This window comes from Akebia trifoliata, chromosome 1 (genome assembly GCF_017979445.1).
Source record: "Akebia trifoliata isolate Shusen 1 chromosome 1, ASM1797944v1, whole genome shotgun sequence".
NCBI classification, from domain to species: Eukaryota; Viridiplantae; Streptophyta; class Magnoliopsida; order Ranunculales; family Lardizabalaceae; genus Akebia; species Akebia trifoliata.
This window is the reverse complement of record NC_141375.1, coordinates 24853075-24876018: the sequence shown is the minus strand read 5'-3', so window position 1 is coordinate 24876018 and position 22944 is coordinate 24853075. Positions and strand designations below refer to the sequence as shown.

At 36.4% G+C, this 22944-nt stretch overlaps 2 protein-coding genes across 3 annotated transcripts; both read right to left on the bottom strand.

Annotated features, from left to right (window-relative positions):
• Positions 1-1665: 1665 nt before the first annotated feature.
• LOC147411168 (14-3-3-like protein D) lies at positions 1666-8302 on the bottom strand. Its single transcript, XM_086445484.1, has 7 exons — positions 8039-8302; positions 7628-7934; positions 7446-7533; positions 5141-5250; positions 4895-5043; positions 2149-2204; positions 1666-2066 (listed from the first exon to the last, which is right to left on the bottom strand). The coding sequence occupies exons 1-6, from the start codon at positions 8109-8111 to the stop codon at positions 2164-2166; spliced, it is 768 nt and encodes a 255-aa protein (XP_086301610.1). The 5' UTR covers positions 8112-8302; the 3' UTR covers positions 1666-2066; positions 2149-2163.
• Positions 8303-12694: 4392 nt separating this feature from the next.
• Positions 12695-17006, bottom strand: LOC147411167 (tropinone reductase homolog At5g06060-like). 2 transcript variants are annotated; one of them, XM_086445404.1, is made up of 5 exons: positions 16846-17006; positions 16538-16745; positions 13679-13895; positions 13306-13412; positions 12695-13097 (listed from the first exon to the last, which is right to left on the bottom strand). In XM_086445404.1, the coding sequence occupies exons 1-5, from the start codon at positions 16923-16925 to the stop codon at positions 12924-12926; spliced, it is 786 nt and encodes a 261-aa protein (XP_086301530.1). In that variant the 5' UTR covers positions 16926-17006; the 3' UTR covers positions 12695-12923. The 2 variants fall into 2 exon arrangements, with proteins under 2 accessions (XP_086301530.1, XP_086301539.1); XM_086445413.1 differs by having other exon boundaries at positions 16862-16946.
• Between the last annotated feature and the right edge of the window lie 5938 nt (positions 17007-22944).

The window sequence follows — 22944 nt, the reverse complement described above, 5'->3', positions numbered from 1 at the left end:
GAATTTTGTCCTCTACAATATTTAATTATCAAATCATGTTTTTGATGCCACAAGGTGAGTCTAAAGACCCTTACCTAGTAAGACAAGTCGAACTCTTTTCATATAGTTTCTCGGTTATTGAAGTTTGTTAGTAAACAAAAACCCTAGTTGGGAGCCACTTTTTTATTTTTTATTTTTTAAATATTTGATTTTTTTAACCAAACAAATATATATTTTCTTTAGAGTGGTGATTTTGGTTCCTAATTGTAATTTCCAAAAAAAATATTACTTTTTTTATATTAATATTTAATAATATTGGTTTTTTTCTTAATTTTATAATTTCCCCTTTAATTTATCTGATGTTATACCGACTTCATCAATCGTTGCCAACTTTTTCCGAAGCTTTTTCTTGGCGAATTATTCTGGAACCCTGACACTTGCTCAAGAGAGTGAATGAAAATCAAACTGGTATGGAGAATAAAATCATTGAGAAGTTGTTGTACTATAATTTTCTCAAGATTTCGTGTGCTTGATCCATTGAAGGGTTAGGCTTCTAGAGAAGGATTTTGTGAGTGATTTCCTCTTAGAGACTTCATGCACCACGTATCGTGATAAGAACACTTTAGTTCACGAGGAATTTTGAGCTTACTCTTTCTTAAAGATTTAGTGTGATTTTTCTTCACTCCTCCTAACTTTGCACTTAATTGATTGAAAATGGTGATTTTATTTGAAGACAAGATTTTGAGCTTGATCTTCACATTTGATCAACTGAGAACGACTTTTTACTCTCTAAAGATTGTATGTGAATTTGATATTTTCTATGGTGTTGGAGTCAAGTGTTGTTGTGGACGTTTCCTTATTCTCAAGAGAGTTCTGTTTTATATATTTTTGTAGAGTATAGCAACAAAATTTAGATTTGGTAATTATTCTGCACTGACTGCAATTCAGATAAATTCGAGAAAATTGTCAAAATTTTGGAGAAAATTCATCAGTTCACCAACTTAATAGACTAATCCCTTGTTTGGATAACTTTTGGAAAAAAAATTAGAGAATTTTGTGACCAGAATCTCCATTGTCCCAGCAAAAATAAGTATTGGAAGACTCGACCTAACTGGCTTTTGCTTTGGTTTTTTTACGATTGTGGAGACTTATGGACTTCACTAATTAGGTCAAGGTGGAAACTATTCTCATAAAAAATTAGTGATCTTATGTGAACCATAAGTGACCTTTAAGGACTTTGCTATAATTTAGGAGGGACAAGACGAGTATACTCCTTTTATTCATGAACTATTGAAAAACACTTTTTTTTTTCTTTCTAAATACATTACAAAAATAAATAATCTTTTTAATTTCTCTGTTTTTTTTAAAAAAATCCTTAACATGATTTGTTTAATTAAATTTAGAATAATTGTCAAACCTACCGAATCATCTCAATTTCACATAATACTAAATTGTGCCAGATTTTAGAGACTAATCGATTGGTACACCTGGAAATTGTCGTAAAATTACAATTAAATCAAGTATGATTCCTTCTAAAGTCTAGATCTTAAGATCGATTAAAAAGCTGACTATTACTGAATGCAGAGTTAGTGACTATTTTCAAAATAAATCAAGTAACTAATGCAGAATTATTGATAGGTAGGTAGGAACACTTTCAAGCTCAAAACTAATGATTTCTATGCATCCTTTCACAACCAACAAGGTTAAAGGGAATTCGGATTAGCCATGGAAATCTCAATACATGCAACGGGAAAGCAGAAAGATAAGATGGAAAGATAAACCCAACAACAATATAGGGTGGTAGTAGTAGTAGTGGTAGTCCCATGTGAACTATGTTGCATTTTGCATAAAAGGAGAACCTTCAAAGCAACCTCGCCAATTCTTTGGAATCCATGCACCAAGGACGGATGGGAGAGAGCTTGGAGGATGCAAATAGGTCTTACCATGTCCAAATTTCAAATTATGATGATAATAACAGACAGTAATAATAGATAGCCACACAAATATAGGAACCAACGGTTACATATATTTCAGATTTAACAAGGCATCATTGTCATTAACACCCGTTTCCACGCTCTAAGGCTTCACTGCATATAATAGAATATTCCGATTGATAAAATAAAGTTAATTTAATAATAACTTAGCAGAAAAGCCATGTAACTCACTCACCTCCACATATTTGCCTCAACCACCTCTAGTTGAGCTGTCCATCCTCTGCGATTCCTCTGATGTAAGATAGACAACACAGAGAAAGATAAGAATGTCAAGCGGAGAGGGCGAGGAAAAAAAAAACTAGATCATAATAGATATGCATCACAATCTAATCTATACTACAAGCATTTTAACCACAGGTTTGACTAGTGTTACAGCCATCATAGCCAGTGCTTTTGCCACAGTTTACACCTGCATCATGGTCACCGTAGCATCTGATATTGTTATTTTCTAATTGGTTAACTTATTACTGTATATGAAACAAAAAGTATGTGCACAATTAGGGGTGCTTGCATGAGATCAATTGTTGTTCGATGTAGATATAGTGACCATAATAACAAAAAAACACACCATTTTTTAATAAAGTCTCATTTAAAACGCGTTTTGTACCTCTAACAATTAAAACAACAACAACAAAGAAACTCAACTTATTCAAAAAAACACGTTCACGTTTTAAACACATTTTTTCTAGGAAAATAAAAACCAAAATAGCCCATTTTTTGCAGGTCTATGGCTAATTTCTATGGCCTTATCGTTGTTTGCACTTTGGTTCATTGTTTAACGTAGGATTTGATGATAATGCTTGATGCTGTGAATATTTTTTGTTCAATAGTGTGTTATTTTGCTCGAAAGATACTTGATGGTTAGACTTTTTATTTTTATTTTTTATCATCATAAAATGTATAATTATGTATAGGAACATGTTATCATACATAGATATTCAATAATATTTTTTTTCGCTCAAAATCATTTTGTATACTAAGAATAAATGTCTAATGTATTATACTTTACATTATGAATACATTTTTTCCCCAATTTTTCTTCGTTTCTTTCCCCTTTTTTCCGAAATTTTTCCTTGCCGTTTTAAACCCATTCTCCGACTAGGTGACTATGACAGTTACCCCTTTTTCTTGTATAACTAACTATGACCAGTTAAATCTATCATTTTGCATGAACAAAAAACATGTAGCTCTAAGAATTCGGAGTTTCTGGGCATAGGCTCTTAAGAATTTGTAGCATTTTTGCAAACTACAATAGAGAATGTACATTTTCAAATAAACAGTTATAGTGAAACACCTGCAATAAGTTCAGTCTAGAGTCTAGAAATCAAAGGTCATTAATATGTGCAATGTATACAGAGTATTTGTGAGTAAGAATTCCGTGTAAAGCAACACAGCTGCACACGAGTCAATCCTAGACATCAAAATATTCATAGATATCAGGTTCAGCATTCTAAATGTAGTTTCTGATCAAATAGCCAAGCTCTCTCAAACAACATAGGAAACATCCATGGGTAAAACATCATACTACACTTCATCCTTATAGAGCTTTCCAATTGTGAAAGAAAGCAGTAATTTCTTATTGGGGCGTTGTAACTGAATTAGGTAATGATTTTTGGTGTTTTTGACGTTGCTATTATGACTCAAGTGCAACTAGGTACATCTTGGTTCGCATCTTCAAATATTGATTTGGGAGAAATGGGGTTGGCTCAAAAGGAAACATAACCTTCATGATCCCTCCATCTGAAAACAGATTGCCCGCCATCTTCGTTAAACTCAGGTGAAATTGAAATAAAGAAAACCTTAGAACATTATAGAAAATGGCAGAGTTTCGAAACCAGAAAAACACCACCCAGGCAACCCCTATTCTTGAGCACTAGCAAAATGAAGGTCATTGATGGGGTTCGTCGCGAAATCGTGGCCTACATCCCTGAGCTCATGGTGAGTCAGTCAATCCACTAAGGTATGATACCGACTACAAATTTCTCACCTCTACATCCGTTTTTTCTTCCTTTCTTTATATTCCGACTCTCTCCTCCACCTCCGTTTTACTCACCCCTCTACAATCCAATCCCCCCCCCCCCCCCCCCCCTCCGTTTTACTCACTCCTCTACAATCCAATCCCCCCCTCACTAAACAGAACAAGATCCTCCCCTTCAAAAAGAATCCTAACTTAACCAAAATAGAAACTCCCCAATCTGGAGTTATTCCAATGGTCACTTCTCCAATCAGAGCCCTTCCAATTTGGGCTTCTCTTTCCAGTAAGATATATATCCAAATCTTTAGTCGTGCCATGTGGCCAAATCAAATAAAGCAGGAATTTTTCTATACGCATACTAGAAAACCATTGAATCAGTTGTCTAAATATGTTTTATTTAGACAATCAGTTTTAAACCCTCTACAAATATAATTATTTACTTACTGAACTTTCAAGCTCACCTCAAATTATTTATCATTGCAGAGTGATTTGTCTAAAGTAAAAGACAATGTTTTCGATAGAAAAGGTGAGAGATTGTTTATAGAGATATCATTGGCTTGGATTCTAATTATTTAAATTATGTGAGATGCTTTTAGCATCCGCTCTGACGTGATTAAATGATCTGTGAAATTGAAGATAAAAACATATGATTTGATTGGCTTGTGACCTGAGATCAATGAAGTTGTATCTAAAAGAAAGAACACAATGTGCAGAAAAGTGAGCAATTGATGAACTAGCAAATGATCGATGGAGAAAAAATAGAAATTCAAAAGAGAAAGCTAGACTAGAATAGCAGTAAAAATGGCTTAACCAACCAGATATCACGATGATTTAATAAAGGCAGGGTCAAATTCTCAAAATGCTCATAAAGCGATATCAACCAAACTACATAAACTCAACCTCACAAACAGTTTAGCACAACCATCATAAAAACTTTATGCAATACCTCCATCCTCTGGGATGTCAGAAGTCCACAAGGTGAGGTTATCCCTCAGAAGTTGCATAATTAAAGTGCTATCTTTGTAAGATTCCTCACTCAGGGTATCCAACTCAGAAATAGCTTCATCAAAAGCTTGCTTGGCAAGGTGGCAGGCCCTGAGATATAAGTTATCCATGACATCAGATTCTAGACTAGTTTGGATTCAAGAAGAAGGTATCATATCATGCAGAATAAACACTAAAATTTGCATACCTTTCGGGTGAGTTCATAATCTCATAATAAAAGACAGAGAAATTCAATGCCAAACCCAATCGGATGGGATGTGTAGGAGATAAATCAGCCTCTGCAGCACTGGACGCCAACTGAGAGAGAGAACAAATTACAAAATACAGAAAACTGATATTAGTTCATGGTAAGCAGCACTAATTGATCAAACTAAATTTCATGTTCAAATTGCTCATAAAATATCATTATAGTTGAGTTTAACAGAAGATAATTTTGAAACCATTCTTGGTATCAAATTAACCATTTTAAGCTGTCCAGACTGCTGTAATTAACTCAAAACAGTTAGCTGTCTTATTGTAATCAAAGCCCCACAACTAACTAGATGAATAGATTGTTTTCCTTCCATGCAAAGATTAACACAACACAACAACATTTTCCCTCCATTTTTTCTGTTGTCCTAAGAAGAAGAATGGACAGTGTAAAGTGGAATGGACTTCACCATTCAGTCCCAAATATGCATTCATTTTGTTCTTGCTCATTTGGGTAATCCGGAGCCTTCCTTACAAATAAACTAGTCTAAGAAAATAGGATCCGTTTGTTGATACAATCAAGAATAATTAATTTCAAAAAATGCATAATAAATGGCATGGGTATCAAGTACATGGAATTGAGGAAACACAACGTACATGCCATAAGAACTTGGAATGAAAAAAAAAAAAAGAATAAAAAGAAAAGGCTACCATATCACCTTTAGAACCTGTTTGGATGCACACAAAAAACATAACGTTTTTTTTTTTTTAACTTTTGAAAGTTAAAAAGTTATAAAGTCTGATTGGATCATAGTTTTAAAATTCGTTTTGGCATCTCGTCTTGTCAATGAACAAGACCTAGTCGTCTCAGAAGAGATCTAAAAAAATGCCTTCGAATTAGAACAAACCATACCTTTAAGCCAACTTGTCAACTTGTCTAGTTGGTGGACAATACCAAGACAACATGGACGAGTCATCTCAGTCTCAGATGAGATTTAAAACCATGCATTGGATTCATTTTAGAAAATTACTTTTAAAAAGTAAAAATACTAACTTTTTTGAAAAGCAAAATGAAACTAATTTCTACTTTTAAAAGTTACTTTATCCTAAAGCTACTTTTTTACTTTTTATCCAAACGGGTTCTTAACACCTTAAAAAGGAGAAGCTTGTTTTGAATTTTGGGTACAAGTTGTCTTTGCTAGTGTTATCATTCAACATCCTCACCCATGATATGCTCATCAAATGAACATGCTATGTTTCAGAGTTAGTGAGCCGTGTAATAGGTGACCATTTAGCACGGTTCAGGGGGCACTTGAGTCAGTCACCAGCACCGAGTTGTGTCTTGACCCCTATCCAATTTTGGGGCCAATTCCCCCTTTGTACTACCCAATAATGTGATTCTTGCTGAATCCGAGTCTCTGCTCCAACCATTACCAAACTAATACCTACTCCGTTTAGTACTTCATATGCTTCTGTAGCATATAATGTGAATCTCGTAACGGAGTAATTCCAACGAGCCTTTCAAACTAATACTTTCTATGATCGACTCTGTTGCTTTTTTGTTGTTGATGAGTACAATTTATTGTTCAAAGAAAAAGGAGGACGAGATGGCCCCCAAACAACTCTATTGTTTATTGCTTCTTCAATAAACACGGGTTTTAGTCAAGTTTTCAATGACTTTCTAGTGAGATCATTCCTGCGTTTCGGATATTCAATCCAATTTATTATTGTGATACTGAGCCCTTATGATATCTCTCATACACATTCCCATGACTGACGGAGCGAATAAGTCAACTTCAAAGTGGATCTGTCGTGCAAAGCGTGGTTTTAAAACTCGGTTTCCCGTCTCATCTTGTCCATGCCAAATGCCGAGTCATCTCAGACAAGTTTTCCGATACGTTTAAGACGTCTCATTCAAAAATGAAAAAAAATGAACGTGGAGTTTTAAATCTTGTCTGTAAAATTGACTTGTCTGGCCGTCTCGTCCATGCCTGATACTGAGACGACTCGGGCGATACTTCTGTCTCGGACAAGTTTTGAAACCATGGTGCCAAGAGCCATCTATGTAGATAATTAATAAACCTGTGTAATAGAAATGGACTCTTAGGGCTATTCTTTGTCCATCAATCTCATCAAATGTCTCATCTATCGGATTGTCCGTTCAACTCTTATATCGCAGACTAAGTTTATGAAATCCTAATCTTATTTGACATGTAGTAATCAGATCTAACATATATTTCTTTTTTTCTGATAGGTAAATCTAACATAGATATCTAGTGTAAAATAAACACAGATCAACAGACCTGATACGCTTTCAGCGACTGATCGGCGGATTCCTTCTTCTCATTACCGGATTTAAACTCTGCCAGATAGCGATAATAGTCTCCTTTCCTGCAACCAATCAAAACTCCAACCCTAAAAACCCTAGAATATCATAAAAAAAGAACAGATCCAGATCGGCAACAACAACACTATGATCCCTCACATCTTGTAATAGAAAACGTTGGATTCTCCAGCAGATGATGAAGGAATGAGATGCTCATCGATTACAGTCATGATATCGTTACAGATACTCGAGAGCTCCGATTCTACTTTCTGCCTGTAATCCTTGATCCGCTTCGCGTTCTGCTCATTCCCCTTCCCCTCTTCCTTCTGCTCGATCGAAGAGAGAATCCTCCATGAAGCCCTACGAGATCCAATAACGTTTTTGTACCCAACAGAGAAAAGATTTCGCTCCTCCACCGTCAATTCGACATCGAGATTCGCAACCTTCTTCATCGAATCCACCATTTCTGCCATTCACAAAACTATGAAAAATTAACCCTCAAAATTCATAGAACGAGAAAAGATTAAAATCTTATGTTGAGATTCAAGACCAAGTAAGATAAACCCTAACCATCGTAGCGTTCGGCCTGTTCGGCGAGCTTCGCGATGTAGACGAATTTCTCACGCTCTTTGGTGGCAGCCATGGCCGATCTGCGAAATTAAGGTTTCAAGTAGAGATCTCTCTACGAAATTAGGGTTTCAAGTAGAGCTCTCTCTCTGTGCTTCGTTTTCTTTTCCTGCCGACGAACGATTGGAGAAGAGAGTGAACCCGAAAGATGAATGCGAAAATGACATTTTACATCGGACGGACGGCTGCAGCCCACCAACCCTTCTATTCGTGGAGTATGTCATCCACAAATCTAGATCGTTTGTGATATTATAAGAAAATTTACAATCTCGAGGTTCTAACAAGACATAGTGACCACATACGAGTATACGACATCAAACGGTTTTCTATACTACTGCTGACCTGGCTCTTACTTCATTTAAATGTGATATTCTATTGCCACACCAACTTTTGCTAACGCCACCACAATTCATAGATTTGTTGCCAAATTCCGATTTCGGTCAAAACTCGTCCAAGATCGAGACGTATCACCCGGGTCATCTCGGTATATCCCAACAACAGGACGGATGGACAAATTTTTAAAATCATTGTAACTAAAATCGGTGATCTTTTGAAAAAGCGCATTCCTAATGATTAAAATAATAAATAAATAAAAATAAGACTTTTTCATTTAACGAAAATTGCCAATTTTTTCTGACTTTTTTTCATTTTTTTCACAAGGATAAAATTGTAAACACTTTCCCTCTTTTTATAAATGTGAGATTTGATGCATAATAAAATTTGATGGTTAATAAATTTAAAAATATAGGATTTGATGATAATAACTTGATTTTATGAATTTTTTTTCATAATTTTTAATATATATTTTTTATCTTTTATTTTCATCGTTATTTTCTATTTTTTCCGAAGTTTTCCCTTGCTGATTTAAATCTGTATGCCGACTTTGTGACTATGTTTAAACCCACGTTCATTTTTTTCACCATTGAACGTGACGTCTCAAACGTATCGGAAAATTCATTCGAGACGACTCGGTCTCATTCACGAATGAGACGTCAAAACGAGTTTTAAAACCATGGTTTTGATAAATTGTTTATTTTAATTCCCAAAACATGCACTCGGTCCACTATTCACATTTTACACGTTCACAAACTCATAAGTTCATCACTTTTAGTATTTATGAATTCGTAAGTTTGTCACTTTTAAACTTATGGGTTTTTCCTAATCCATAGACCATGGTCTTGTCCAAGGCGTTTAATCAGCACCTGATAAACGGCATACAATCCTGCATACAGATATAAAATATAATACTAGCGGAAGCCTATATAAGTCTAATAACGTACGAAAGATCAGAGTGCGGAAGAATAACCAGGATACAGGATTATACAAAATTTCTCACTCTAACAGAAATCCTAACACTTAGAACAACATGTATAATACTCTCAGATAAATCGACACCACTAGGGGTAATAACCCCAATACTCACCAAGTGACGAACTCTGGCTGTCTATCTGACCCACCAGATGATTCTCACTCGTGCTCTATATCTGCCTCGCCAAACTTCGGATCTGAAACTAAAAAAATGGAGAAAGAAAGGGTGAGTAACAATGGTTACCCAATAGGGAAACAAACAATTTCTGCCAATAACCCCTCCTAACATGAACGAATAAGCATACTGAATCATTTTAAAATAGTCAAAGTTTTACAGAAGAAATTACGATTAACTGGTACATATAGCCAGGGATGAACAACTAAACATTTTAAAACTCACATTACATCGATCAGCAGTACTCACTATAACATTATCTTTTTATACAAATCTAATTGATCAAAGGGAAATAATAAACATGGATTTCATTTTATATATCAAAATAAACAACAGATACATAATACACAATGGTGGAGTATTGGAATTAGAGAGTTGAGATTCACGACTGGATCGCTCCCAGTCGGGACATAATGTTACAATTCTTCTCTGGTTTTTAGTTCCTGATTTTGTGGTTGGTCGCTGCACTTACCACACTTGGTTGACCATTTATCCGGCTCAAGCTGGCCGTTTGACGTGACCATAAGCAATGGGTCTCTTTTCGATATGTTAGAACGTTCGACTACTATAAATTGTTAGTGATCACTGACTAATCATCTTCGTCTATGCCTATCAGGCGTGCATGTAATTCCCAAATATACAAACCATTCGTATACGACCACCTTTACATTACCAGTTCACTGGTAAAGATAGAGAGGAATAAACCCGGATTCCAGTTGTGACTCCATTCTCATACGCGTTCCATACCACGTATGAGCTTGGTGGTCCCTACCGTACATCCCAAGATAGTACACCACTCCGGATGATATGACGCACTATCCCTTCAGGCATTCACAAACTCTTTAACAGCTCACAAAATAGCTACATATGTATACTATTTTCATTTGAAAACAAAAGAGAAATTAACAATACAAGGTTGATAATGGATATCCAGTTTCCTACCATGCAAGTGTGGCCACTCGGCCTAAAATAAATAACATAACGGAAACGTAAACAGCGCCTCACGCTAACAGAAAGGAAATAAACATGCAACCAATAATATTATCCCTGGATATCTGTTCACCAACCTACACACAGCACAACAACGTAAAATGCAGACATCACCCCTCGGGTGTGACTCTGACATTTTACCGTTTCATACCCTTTTTCCCTTTTTCTGATTTTTACAATTTTCAATCTCTTCAATAAAACATCCATTTTCAGATATTCATCAACTCAATATGAGTTAATTGAATAGTAAATCGTTTTTCTAACTATGAAATTCATTTCTATCAAAAATCTCGAAAAAAATACAAAACTTATATTAAAACAGGGTTCGAGCAGTGCACAAGACCCAACTGGCAGAAATAACCCGATAAAATATCTTACCTACGTATAATTTGTTAAAAATATAATTAAACATATCAAACATGCAATTTCTGGCGTGAATTTTTAAATAACATAAGAATTCTATATTTTGGAAACTCACCACAAATTTTTAATAAAATCCTAAATGCAATTTTCACAATTTACGATTACTAATAGAAATTGAGAGTTCCTTACAATTACTAGGCGACGGAATTGAAGCACGTACGCGGAAATCGAGGCGAACGACGCGGAAATCGAGACGGACCAAACTTCAAAGCGGTTGATTTTCGAAACCGGCCCGGTGGTTTTGAAGATCTCGATGTGCTCATCTCTTCTCTCTTCTACGATGAAAGACGGTTTGACCCCGAAATTGATGAAAATCGAGGTTGAAGTTACGAAATCTCCGTATAAAAATACGGCTGATTTTTGACTATACGGGGGTGAAAAAGACGAGAAAACGGAAGGAATTTGATTGGGTTGTGTAGAGAATAAGGCTGCGGACGTTTCTCCCTTCTGCGTCGGAAGACGGTTTGACCCCGAAACAGACGAAATTCGAGGTCAAAGTTTCGAAATTTCCGTATCCAAATACGGCTGATTTTTGACGATATCGGGTGAAATAGAAAGTGAAACAAAGAAAGGTTGGGTGGGTTTTGTAGAGAACGTAGCTGCGGACATTTCTCCCTTCTGCGTCGATCGTCGACGGCGAACCGTTTGTGAGAGATCTGAGGTGGAAGGTCGAAGAGAAAAAATTTCGTTTCGTATAAGTCTCGGCTGTTTAGACGCGTTGGGGAAGATGAGAGAAAAAAAAAATTTAAAAATATTATTTATATAAAATGTGGGACGAATTTGGTATTTTGTCAATTGTTTCGATCGATGATAACTTGATCATCCGGACTCCAAAACTGACAAATGAATACTCTATTTCGCCTAATTTTCGTTCCGGATCTAATGGTGTAGTCAATTTCTACAAATTCTATCTCTAGCAAAAATTTATATTTTTGGTCTGGGGTGACCCCTAAACTTGATGTTGTTTTTGTTTTTGACGATAATTTGACTTCGTGATCTCCAAAAATGACAAATAAATAGTCCATGTTGAATAATTTTTCGTTACGAATCCAATGGTGTAATCGAATCTTAAAAATTCTTACTCTACAGGATTTTGTAACTTTATATTCGGACTGCGTTTACAGGCTAAACTATGTTTTTCGATCATTTTGAATTTAATGGTGAGGTCAGATTCCATTAAAAATGATCAAAAACATCATAAAATTTTACCCCTAAATTCCACTTTCAAGATTTTCTTAAAATTTCATTATTTATTTTTTCCTCGAGATACGAATTAAAAATTCGGGGTGTTACATTATCAGTCCAAAATTACCATTGAGCCAATCCCTCGGGGTTTTTTTTTTTTTTCCTTCCCCTTACTTTCAATTTGCACCAAAGTGCTACCATGAATCTTATGAAGTAGTTGAAAAAAGCCTTCTAGATACAAATTAAATTCAAACAATATAGCAAGCCAGGTTGTAACATTTGCAATCCATTCTTTCTCACCTCAAATATGAAAATGAGCTTGATTATTATGTATAGATTACCTTGATACATGCTGATTTGAAGTCAGTCCCAAGATTGGTTCCTAGCACAATTTCAAAATTTTGATATATTTGAGGGTTTATTATTTTAGTATTCATGGTAAAATTCAAAATTCCATTGGTATTATATTTTGGGCTATGATATTGCCACATCATTATGTTATAAACCAACATCATAACTGATTTAAATCAAAGAGAAGTGAAGATGCATTTAATTTCGAGATTATACATATGCACACTAAAGATGATATTGTCTCACACATCCATTATTTGTGTTAAATTACTATCACAACTTATTTGACTTTTATACATATAAGTTCCAATTCTCCAAGATTTGAAGAACTTTTATCACTCCAAACGACAAAATATTGGCTATAATAATTGATAATTAACAGATCACCATTTTGTTCTATAAACAATTGACAGTAAGGCCCCCATCGACACATATTATTTGTCCAGTAATGTAGGAAGCAACAGGTAAACAAAGGAACGCCACCAATGATGAAACATCCTTAGGCTCTCCGATGCGGCCGAGAGGAGTTCGAGAAATGTAATTGTTCATGAACTCTTTGTTTTCAAGAGCCTGAGATTTAAAAAATAAAAATAACTAATAAAGACATTAATCATCATCCATTATGTCTAGTATATTGAGATGGTTTAATCGGTTGTTTAGATATTAGAATTGGAGTGTTTGGTATCGTTAATCTAATTATAAAAACTTAAAAAAAAAAAAAAAAAAAAAAAAAAAAAGAAGAATAAAAATGCAATAGAGGGGTGGAAGTAGAACTTACTTCTCCCACCAAGGGGGTTCTTATAAGTCCAGGTGCAATGCAATTAGTCCGAATATTATCTTTCGCCCACTCGCACGCCAAATTCTTCGTTAGTTGATTCATTGCTCCTAATAAGGTCAATACATAGAAAATTTATTTATTTATTTAGCAAATTTGAGCTTAGAAACTAAATTCAAACCCACTAAGAATATACTAATGCTGGAATGACACAAATAGAGACACAAGTTGCATGGTGGCATACAAATAACCGTAGATGCTTTTTACTCGTATCTCGCAGAAAAGCATCTACAGTTATATGCACGCCACCAAGTCATTGTGTCACCCGTGTCCCCCTTTGTGTCACCCCAGCACGACTCCTAAGAATATACCGAACCTTTAGTTGCTCCATATATACTGCACAAATTTATGCCTGTCATACCACCAATAGAGGAGATAAAAACAATGCTTCCTTCTCCAGAGGCTTTTAAAAGAGGGTATGCAAGTTGGCACAAATGGTAAGCAGATTCAAAGTTGGTAGCCATCATGAATGAGAAATCTTCAGCGGTATAATCAACAATTGGCTTTGATATATTTGTCCCAACATTGTTTATCTATTTCGCCGCAACAAAAACAGAACAAGTCAATCCCGAGTGAATATTTTGGTATGTTCCTCTTCTCCCAAGTTCGACACAAGGAAAAAAAGAAAATCAAGATTTGATCGGGTATCAAAGGAGAACAATGACAGAATAAAATACCCACAAGTATATATCATCAATATTGTAGTATGAATCATGGATGCGTGACTTTTATGTGCAAAATAATCTATGGTTCCTAACGAACATATTTGTCTCATGTCTTATGTTTGGAGGTGTAATAGCTTTGTATTGGTATTAGAGACTGTTCACCAAGGAATGATTCTACACGGTAAGGTAAAATTTTCACAATTTCATAACTTTTGTCGTAAGAGTGATTTCATCTTTGTACAGCCTATAAATTCATGGCCAACTTGTTGAAGAGTTTCTACATGGTTTTTTTTTTTTTTTTTTGCCCTCAATTTTTTCGAGAGAAAGTGAGATTCAGAGATTGTAACCCTTCTTTTCACATAAACAGTGAAAGGATCTTATCATGGTTTGTGGATGCAGGCAATCTTGCCAAACTACGTAAATTTTGTATCGTGCTTTTTCTATTTTGATTTGTAATGTACTTTATTGTTGTCATTCTTGTAACGATATAAGATACGGGCATTTATTTATTGTATCATACAACTTTTGTCAGCAATTCAATTCTAATTCTCTTCAAATAATGGGTATATCTCCAATAAAACTTAAGAGACTAAAACATCCCTTTGAATTTGCTAAAGGATCATTTTATTCCTTGCATGCTAGCTTAATAAATCAGGGTTTTCCAAATATAAAGAAAATAATAAACACAATATAACACATAGAACAATATAGACCTACAAAAACAGAGGATGAAGAAGCAGTAGCACTACGTGAAAAGTGGAAAATTCTACAGGAAAGTTTGACGGCCAAAGGCCCAAGAATTTTATAAACTGAATTTCAATGGTTAAGGACCATCAAAATTTTTTATGTTCCCCAGATTCGATGGTTTAGAGCCATCGAATTTCTCCATCCTCTATTAATTTAACAGTTTTGGCCCGTCAAAAGGAAATATTTGATAATGAAAATTTTGACAACTTAATCTATCAAGTCTTGGGCCGTACAATATAGGCTTTTTCCATGTTGTAGAAAGTAACCTATTTAATATAATCCTAATTTTTACTTCTTTAATTATCTAACCTTCAAGATGAGATGGTTTGGTATATCTGACATACACACGTTATTACAAGGAATCCTAAACATGATATGGTGTGCCGAGTACTAGCATACATCTTATTAATGCATCATATATACTCTAAATATCTTTTTAAATTTGTGATTGAACTGTCAAGGCCTCTTAGAGCACCCGACTAATCGTCGGACTCATGCAGTCCCCTCCCCCCACACGCATAGGTAATTTCGGGACAAATCCATGAGGGTGGCTCCTAAGGGTACATTTGAGCTGAAGATCTCCGCAATTGAGCTTGTTATGGTGATAAAGTGTACAAATGGGGTGAGACCAATTGGCATTGTTAAGTCCTAGCCCGGCTCGAATTTCATGGGTTGGAAAATTGAGTCCGACTCTATCTCTTTAGGATCAAGATCAAGGCCCTAACCATTATTTTTTTCAATCCCTCAAGGTCAGGCCAGTAGGCACAATGGACAACCCTACTCAAAAGACCAATTAATGATGTCTATAACTTCAAGGCAATGAAGAAAACCAAGGAATCAAAAGTGAATTTTAAGGAATCGAAGGAAGATGCAACAATTTACTATAGGAAATTCCAAATGAAAAGTGCACATTATTCCTTCCTTTCAATCGAATTGTTCATAACCACAACCTACCACATTTCACGAAATTATATATGCAACACAAATAGGAGATAATGAACATGGTGTATCGGCTTACCCCATGTTGAGTGTATATTTTCCTCCACTCTCGGGTGTGTCATACCCCAATCAAGCCCCGTTACCTTCTTGTATTCATTATTCTCCCCTTCTCCAATAGATTGGTCTTTTGGAGTAATTTGTTAGTTAATATGGTATCAGAGCGCAAGATTCATATAGGTCAAGGGTTTCAAATCTTCCCACCCTTATGGGTGAGGGGGAGTGTATATTTTCCTCTACTCTTGGGTGTGTCATACCCCATCAAGCCCCATAATTCTCTTATATTCATTGTTTTCCCCCTTCTCCGTCAAATCGATCTTTTGGAATAATTGGTTTTAGAATTAATTATAGAGTTGTGATTGAATGACGTGTTAAAACATACGCGGTTGACATGGAAAGTGCATAGAATCATAGATCTTTTTCTTAGGGATACACAAGGAAAAAATCTACGGTTCTGTGCACTTGCCACGTCAACTGTGTACAGACCATCATGAATAGTAATTGTAGAGGGCGTAAATAGAGGATAAGGTCTTAGGTGATGTTAATGGAGATAATTATCTTGGAGGGAGAATGGTAGCTCCTCAGATCAAAGGGGAAGTCCCCCCATCAAGATGAAAGGTTCCCTCCAAGAGAAAGATATGAGAGATACAAATTACGGTTCCGACCCCTTTTTTTTTTTTTTTTTGTCCCGGATTATTATTTATAGGAAAGCCCCTTTGATCTTAGTCGTAATTATAAATTTGGAAAAGAAAAAAAAAAAAACTCACGAGTATGTTGAGTTTTCCTTTGAAGGTGGTTGAAACATCCTCCATGAGTTTCTCTCGTTGGGCTCTCACTGATGCATCACATACCGAACCAGTGACTCGGAGACCCAACTCAGTCCACTCACTCAAGACCTGGTTGAGTTCGGCTTCTTTCCGGGAACACGTGTGGACAGACGCTCCCATGTCTGCAAGCTCCTCAACAATTGCACGGCTGAGAAAAAGGAAGTGTTACATAAGTTTCTGTGTGTATGAGAGAGAGAGAGAGAGAGAGAGAGAGAGAGAGAGAGGGAGAGGGAGAGGGAGAGGGAGACCCAATTCCTTTGGTACCACCAGTGACAAGAGCAGTCATTCCTTTGAGAGACCATCTTCTCCTCTTCTGTGCTTCTTCCATATAGTTGGATCTTTTATCTGAGTTACTAACTGTTGTTCTCTATAAATATAAAAGCTTATAACTGTGCGTTGGGTGGTTGTTGGTCGATCGCTTTCAATTATTAATAGATTTATCCTATGTTTCTAGAGGATTTTTCCTAACCCTCTTATCCATCCAACAAGGATATTTGTGGTACTTTTGAATAAAGAAATTTTCCAAAACGTGAACAACTTATTTTTCAAGGAAATTTCCATTTCAGCTGATTTTTCATTTTAATTTTCAAAATATGAAGAGCAAGATGGCAGGTTTATAAATTTGACGGTCTCTTACTAGTTTAAATTAGCAAGATCGCTGATTTTTTTTTTTTAAGTGACAATCTCACGGGTATAAATGGAATTGTGATAATTTAATGCTCCTTTTTTTTTTTCTTTTATGCTTCCTTCACAAATATGTATATCCATTGCTTTGGGATATACAAGAACATATATTTATGATTTTGTACAATTTTGTAAAGGGAGCTTACCAAAAAGGAGCGTTAGAGTATCACAACTCTTGTAAAAGTGATGATCTCACAAGTTTACAACTATTGAACTACTTTAAATTAATAAGAGAGATTGTCACTTTAAAAAACTTTTGATTTGGATTTACATGTTTTGGGAATTAAAATGAAGAGTGAGTTGGAATTCGTTATACTCAACTCATGAAATGGTAATTTGTCCTAAATATTTTTGTTATTTATTTAATCACTTGCAAATCTAATTAGGAAAGGGTGTTGATATTCTAACTAGAAAGTCTTCACTCATTCAATACTTGACTGACGTGACATGAGCATGGAATCATAGATCTCTTTCCTTAAGATATACAATTGCACATCTTTATCCTAATTCGAATATCATTGTTTTTGGAAAAATTCAAAAATGACTTGAAATAACACTTCATGTAGCATCCTGACCATACAGAACCATCAATTCTCTTTCTCTAGTATAACACTAATATCTCAAGGAAAAGCATCTATCATTTTCTGCACCCATCGAGTGCTATTTGAAGTCACTATGACAATGCTCATGTAATTAAGACAATTTCAAAGAGAAAAATTCTAAAGTGACTTCAAATAGCACTCCAAGTAATACAGAGTGTACTTGAGTGTGTAGAAAACCATATATGTTTTTCCTCTCGGTACGGGTGTCATTCACTTGGGAAAAACATAAGGTTCTCTAGACACCATGGCTTTAAATCTCGTTCGAGATCGAGATGACTCGTCCGAGTTGTCTCGGTATTGTCCACCAACTAGACAGGTTGACAAATTGTCTCGAAGACATGGTTCTAGGCATTTTTTTAAATCTCGTCCGAAAATAACTCAAATAAATTGGATATCTCATCCAAGATGACTCAATCTCGTTTATATCAAAACAAGTTTTAAAACCATGCTGTACACAGTTCTGCTTCAAATGTTATTTTGAGTCACTGCAACAAGGATCTTTCAACAAAAATCCTTAATGAATCAAAGAAAGATTCTATATACCTTTACATAGAATTAAATGGACATAATCGACGTTACATGTTTTTTTTTTCTGCTTTCTTCTAATAAATAAATTGGTAAACACGAACATAGAAGCCCAAGCACTTATGGAATTGTTGGGGGCGTTTTCATGTTTGCAAGAAACGTGGGATGGCATACTTTCCTCTTTCAAAATAAAATAATTGTTTATGAAAATCTCCCACTTTGGTTTACATATGCAATATCTATTTTCAAATAAAGAGTTGATATGAAATTATCTCCCACTGTGATCACCATGATTTGAAAAATGTGATTCCTAGCTCTTCTCCAAATACCATGGTGGGCAGAAATGGGACAAGCATTATAAATTGGACAAATTTCGTCTGCCTCCCTAATACTAGTCAATAAGTTCCCATCATTTTTATAATTGTGTTATGCGGTGTTGGTGTTTGGAGTAGATTATCTCCATTGTTTGATTTTGCAAGAACGAACAGGAATCACTATAATGGATTTGATTGTAAATAGCTATTTGATTCCTTGATTTAATTGTTAGAGTGGGATCTTGAATTAATCTGAATTAGAACCCATTAGGAATTACCATTCATTGATGCATCACAACTCACATTCAGTCTCGTCTACTTACAAAATTTGACATTTTCATGATTAGCGAAGGTAGAAATTGGTAATTAAATATACTTTCAACAATAGTAGGCGTGACTTTTGTCCGAATTGAATAGGAGAATGATTCGTTTAGGCCAACCCTAGTATTTGAGATAAGGCTTCGATCATGATGACGATGAGTTATAATTGAACACATCTTTCCAATGTTAACTAATAAAAATCCTAATGGAGTGTTGGGGGACCATATATAGAAAATTCCCGAATAAAATGTCGAGGAGAACCTGCCAAGTGGCTAATTTAGTGGTACCAGACAGAGCCTTATTTTTTGTTTTGTAGGCCGTCATCATCTTTGAGTAACATTTCATCCAAGTACATTTTCTTTTCTATTCTATTTAAAGTAAGCTGTAATTTGGGATAACGCCTTTTATGATAACGTATTGAGCTAAGCATTGAAAGAAATGAATATAAAATATTGAAATCATCATAATTGAGATGGGTGACTTTCGAAGGCGTTAAAGAGAGTCAAACATTTTTTAAGGCATGGATTACAAATTTTGGAATTGATTGATTTTTTGTGAGGATGATATCTTTGAAGAGGAGATCATTCTCACAAAAAATAACTTATTGTAAAATTTCTAATTTCACTAATAATAATTTACAAAAATAGGACGGTTCACGATTCTTCAACTTGTAAACTGGGGTTAGAAGTTTTAGAATGAACTGATTTTTTATGAGGATGATCTTTATTTTCAAATCCTATTTTGAAAAATATTTAGCACAATGTTTGACTCTCTTTAGGGCTTCCAAACGCTTCCCAATTGAGATAATTCAATTTACTCCAATTTTGGAAGAAGAAGACTTTGTTAGTGATGATAATAAACATATGTGACATTCTTTGCAATGACACTAAAAATTGACTCACCTCTATCGCACAAGGTGCAAGTCATGTTTATTGTGGTGTTAAACTTTTTTTTGTTGAATATTTTCAAAATAAAATAAGATTTTTGCGTTTATTGGTTTGTTTTTCTTCAGTTAGTTTTTTGAGATTTTTTGTGTATGTAAGATTTAGTCCTATATTGCTCGCAAGTAAGAAAATGGTGTACCTTATAAGTAATAGTCAACATAGTTAATTGTATTTGTGTCACACCTTTAGACGTTGATTCAGTGCTTCCAGGTGGTGCTTGCGCACGCGTACGTGCGACATGCGAAAGGGCGTTTAGGGCGCATTAGACGCACTTTGCACGTACGCATTGTCGCGAGGAGATGGAGAACCTTAAAGTTTTCAAGATATGAAACCATCCAACGGTTGTGGTTGATTCGTCACATGTGATGGATCGGATGGGATCAGCACCGTATGATCAAGTTAGTATCTGATCGGGAATCGATTGGATCCATTGACCCGTCACGTGTGATGGATCGGGTGCGATCAGCACCGTATGATCAAGTTAGTATCCGATCGAAAATCGATCATACGATCGGGAATCGATCGGATCAAGTTAGTATTCTAGTGAGATTCTTCTTACCTTTCAGATATTCAGTCCCCTTCAAAGCTTTAGACAAAGGTGTTATTGCGATACTGAACCCTTATGGTATCTCTCATACACATTTCCATGATTGATCGACGAATAAGTCAACTTCAAAGCGGATTTGTCGTGTAAAGCGTGGCTTTAAAACTTGGTTTCGCATCTCATCTTGTCCATGCCACATACTGAGTCGTCTCGGACAAGTTTTCCTATACATTTGAAATGTCTCGTTCAAAAATGAAAAAATAAATGCACGTGAGATTTTAAATCTCATCCGAAAAATTGACTTGTCTGTCCGTCTCGTCCATACCTGATACTGAGACGACTCAGGCAATACATCTCGTTCTCGGACGAGTTTTGAAACCATGGCGCGAAAAGCCATCTACATAGATGATTAATAAACCTGTATAATACAAATGGACCCTTACGGCTATTCTTTGTCCATCAATCTCATCTAATGTCTCATCTATCGGATTGTTCGTACAACTCTTATTTCGCAGACTTATGAAATCCTAAGCTTATTTGACATATAGTAATCAAATCTAACATAGATTCCTTTTTTTTTTGATAGGTAAATCTAACATAGATATCTAGCGTAAAATAAACACAGATTAACAGACCTGATACGCTTTCAGCGACTGATCGGCGGATTCCTTCTTCTCATTACCGGATTTAAACTCTGCCAGATAGCGATAATAATCTCCTTTCCTACAACCAATCAAAACTCCAAACCCTAAAAACCCTAGAATATCATAAAAAAAGAACAGATCCAGATCGGCAACAACAACAACACTATGATCCCTCACATCTTGTAATAGAGAACGTTGGATTCTCCAGCAGATGATGAAGGAATGAGATGCTCATCGATCACAGTCATGATATCTGTAGATGCACGAAATTGCTCTACACTTTCCTTCTCTCTTAGCTCGGGCGGACCTGCAAATCAGCCCACTCCGATGATCAAGTTAGACAAATCGATCAGTGTAGTTTTTAAGAGAAGAAGAATTCGAACCTCTTTTACCCATAGTTTTCTTCCTTATATAGGCGTTTATCTGCTTCGGTTTCTGTGCCATCCTTTGAAGTGACCTTGGGCAGTTAGCTCACTCCCTGACATGTCAGCTGTAGAAGTTGTTGCAACTGCCCTGCCACCTCTGGGATGACGTGAGTTGTGAATGCTGTCAATCACTGTCGCATATGTCAGATCCGTACAACCGACCTATGCTGCCACTACCCGTACCATTTTACCTACTGGTGGCTAAGGTCCGAGCTCAATCATTTATTTGCACCCGAGGTGCTCAATCTGTCGGGCTTACTTTCCATCAATCCGAGCTTTGGAGATACTTCCGAGCTCAAACTCATGCCACGTGTCCTATTCCAGAATTTCCCCCACAATACCCCTTCTCGAGGATTCGGGCGAATTGCTCGGGTGCTCGAGAATACCAATAAGAAATTAGTGAGCTGACACGTGGCAACCTCCCACTGGATCCCAGCTAGGATTAATGATCTCTTTATGGCGAATTATGTCTTAGCCTTTTCGTTTTTCGAGGGCGGCGGTCGGTTGGGCTGTTATCGTAGTGCGCGTCCTGTCTGTTGGTTTGAACGACGCAATTATTGCACAGAGTACACGTGGCGTTCTGTAGACGGCTTGATTCGTGTGCGAATTTCGAACGGTCATATCGGATCTCCCAGCAATTAATGCCTCGTCATTATTGGCTTAAGAGGTCTCAGCGGTTGATTTCAATCGCGCATCTCGAGGCTTCTCAGGCCTATAAATACCCCATCCATTTCTCATTTTCATTTTCACTCTCATTTGCCTTGTCGTTACTTTGCCCTTCTGCCTTTTCGTACGTTTCTGATTGTGCCTCCGCTGCGTCCTCCCAGCTCCTTCGCGCCACTAGTCGTTCGATCACCCAAGGCCTCTGGGTCCTCAGGAGGAGAGAATAAGGTAACCAAAACAAGGTCTGTCCCTCTCCTCTGCCTCTGCCCTCTTCCTCCTTACTCTATTCATGGCCAGGGGGAAATCTTACTCCCCCGCCTGCCCTCCCCTTGAGCTAGTTAGGGACACATTTGGTGTCCCTGACAGCGTGGGCATGTCCTATGTTGACGATGCCACGCTGCTCAGAGGTAGTGCTCCCGGTACCACAGTGGTGCACTGGGGGCAACTAAAAGCAGGCCTCAGAGTCCCTTTAAGTAGGTTGACTCGGGAGGTCCTAAACTTTTATAGGAATGCCCCTGGCCAAATGAGCGGAAATTTCTTCCGACTCATCAGTGCCTTTGAGCACATGAACAGTGGTTTGGAGGAGGGCCTCCAACTCGGGCTCTGGGACATCAGGGCCCAGTTTGCACTAAAGAAGTGCCCGAACAGACCGAGTTTCTTTTATTTGTCGAAGAGAAGAGG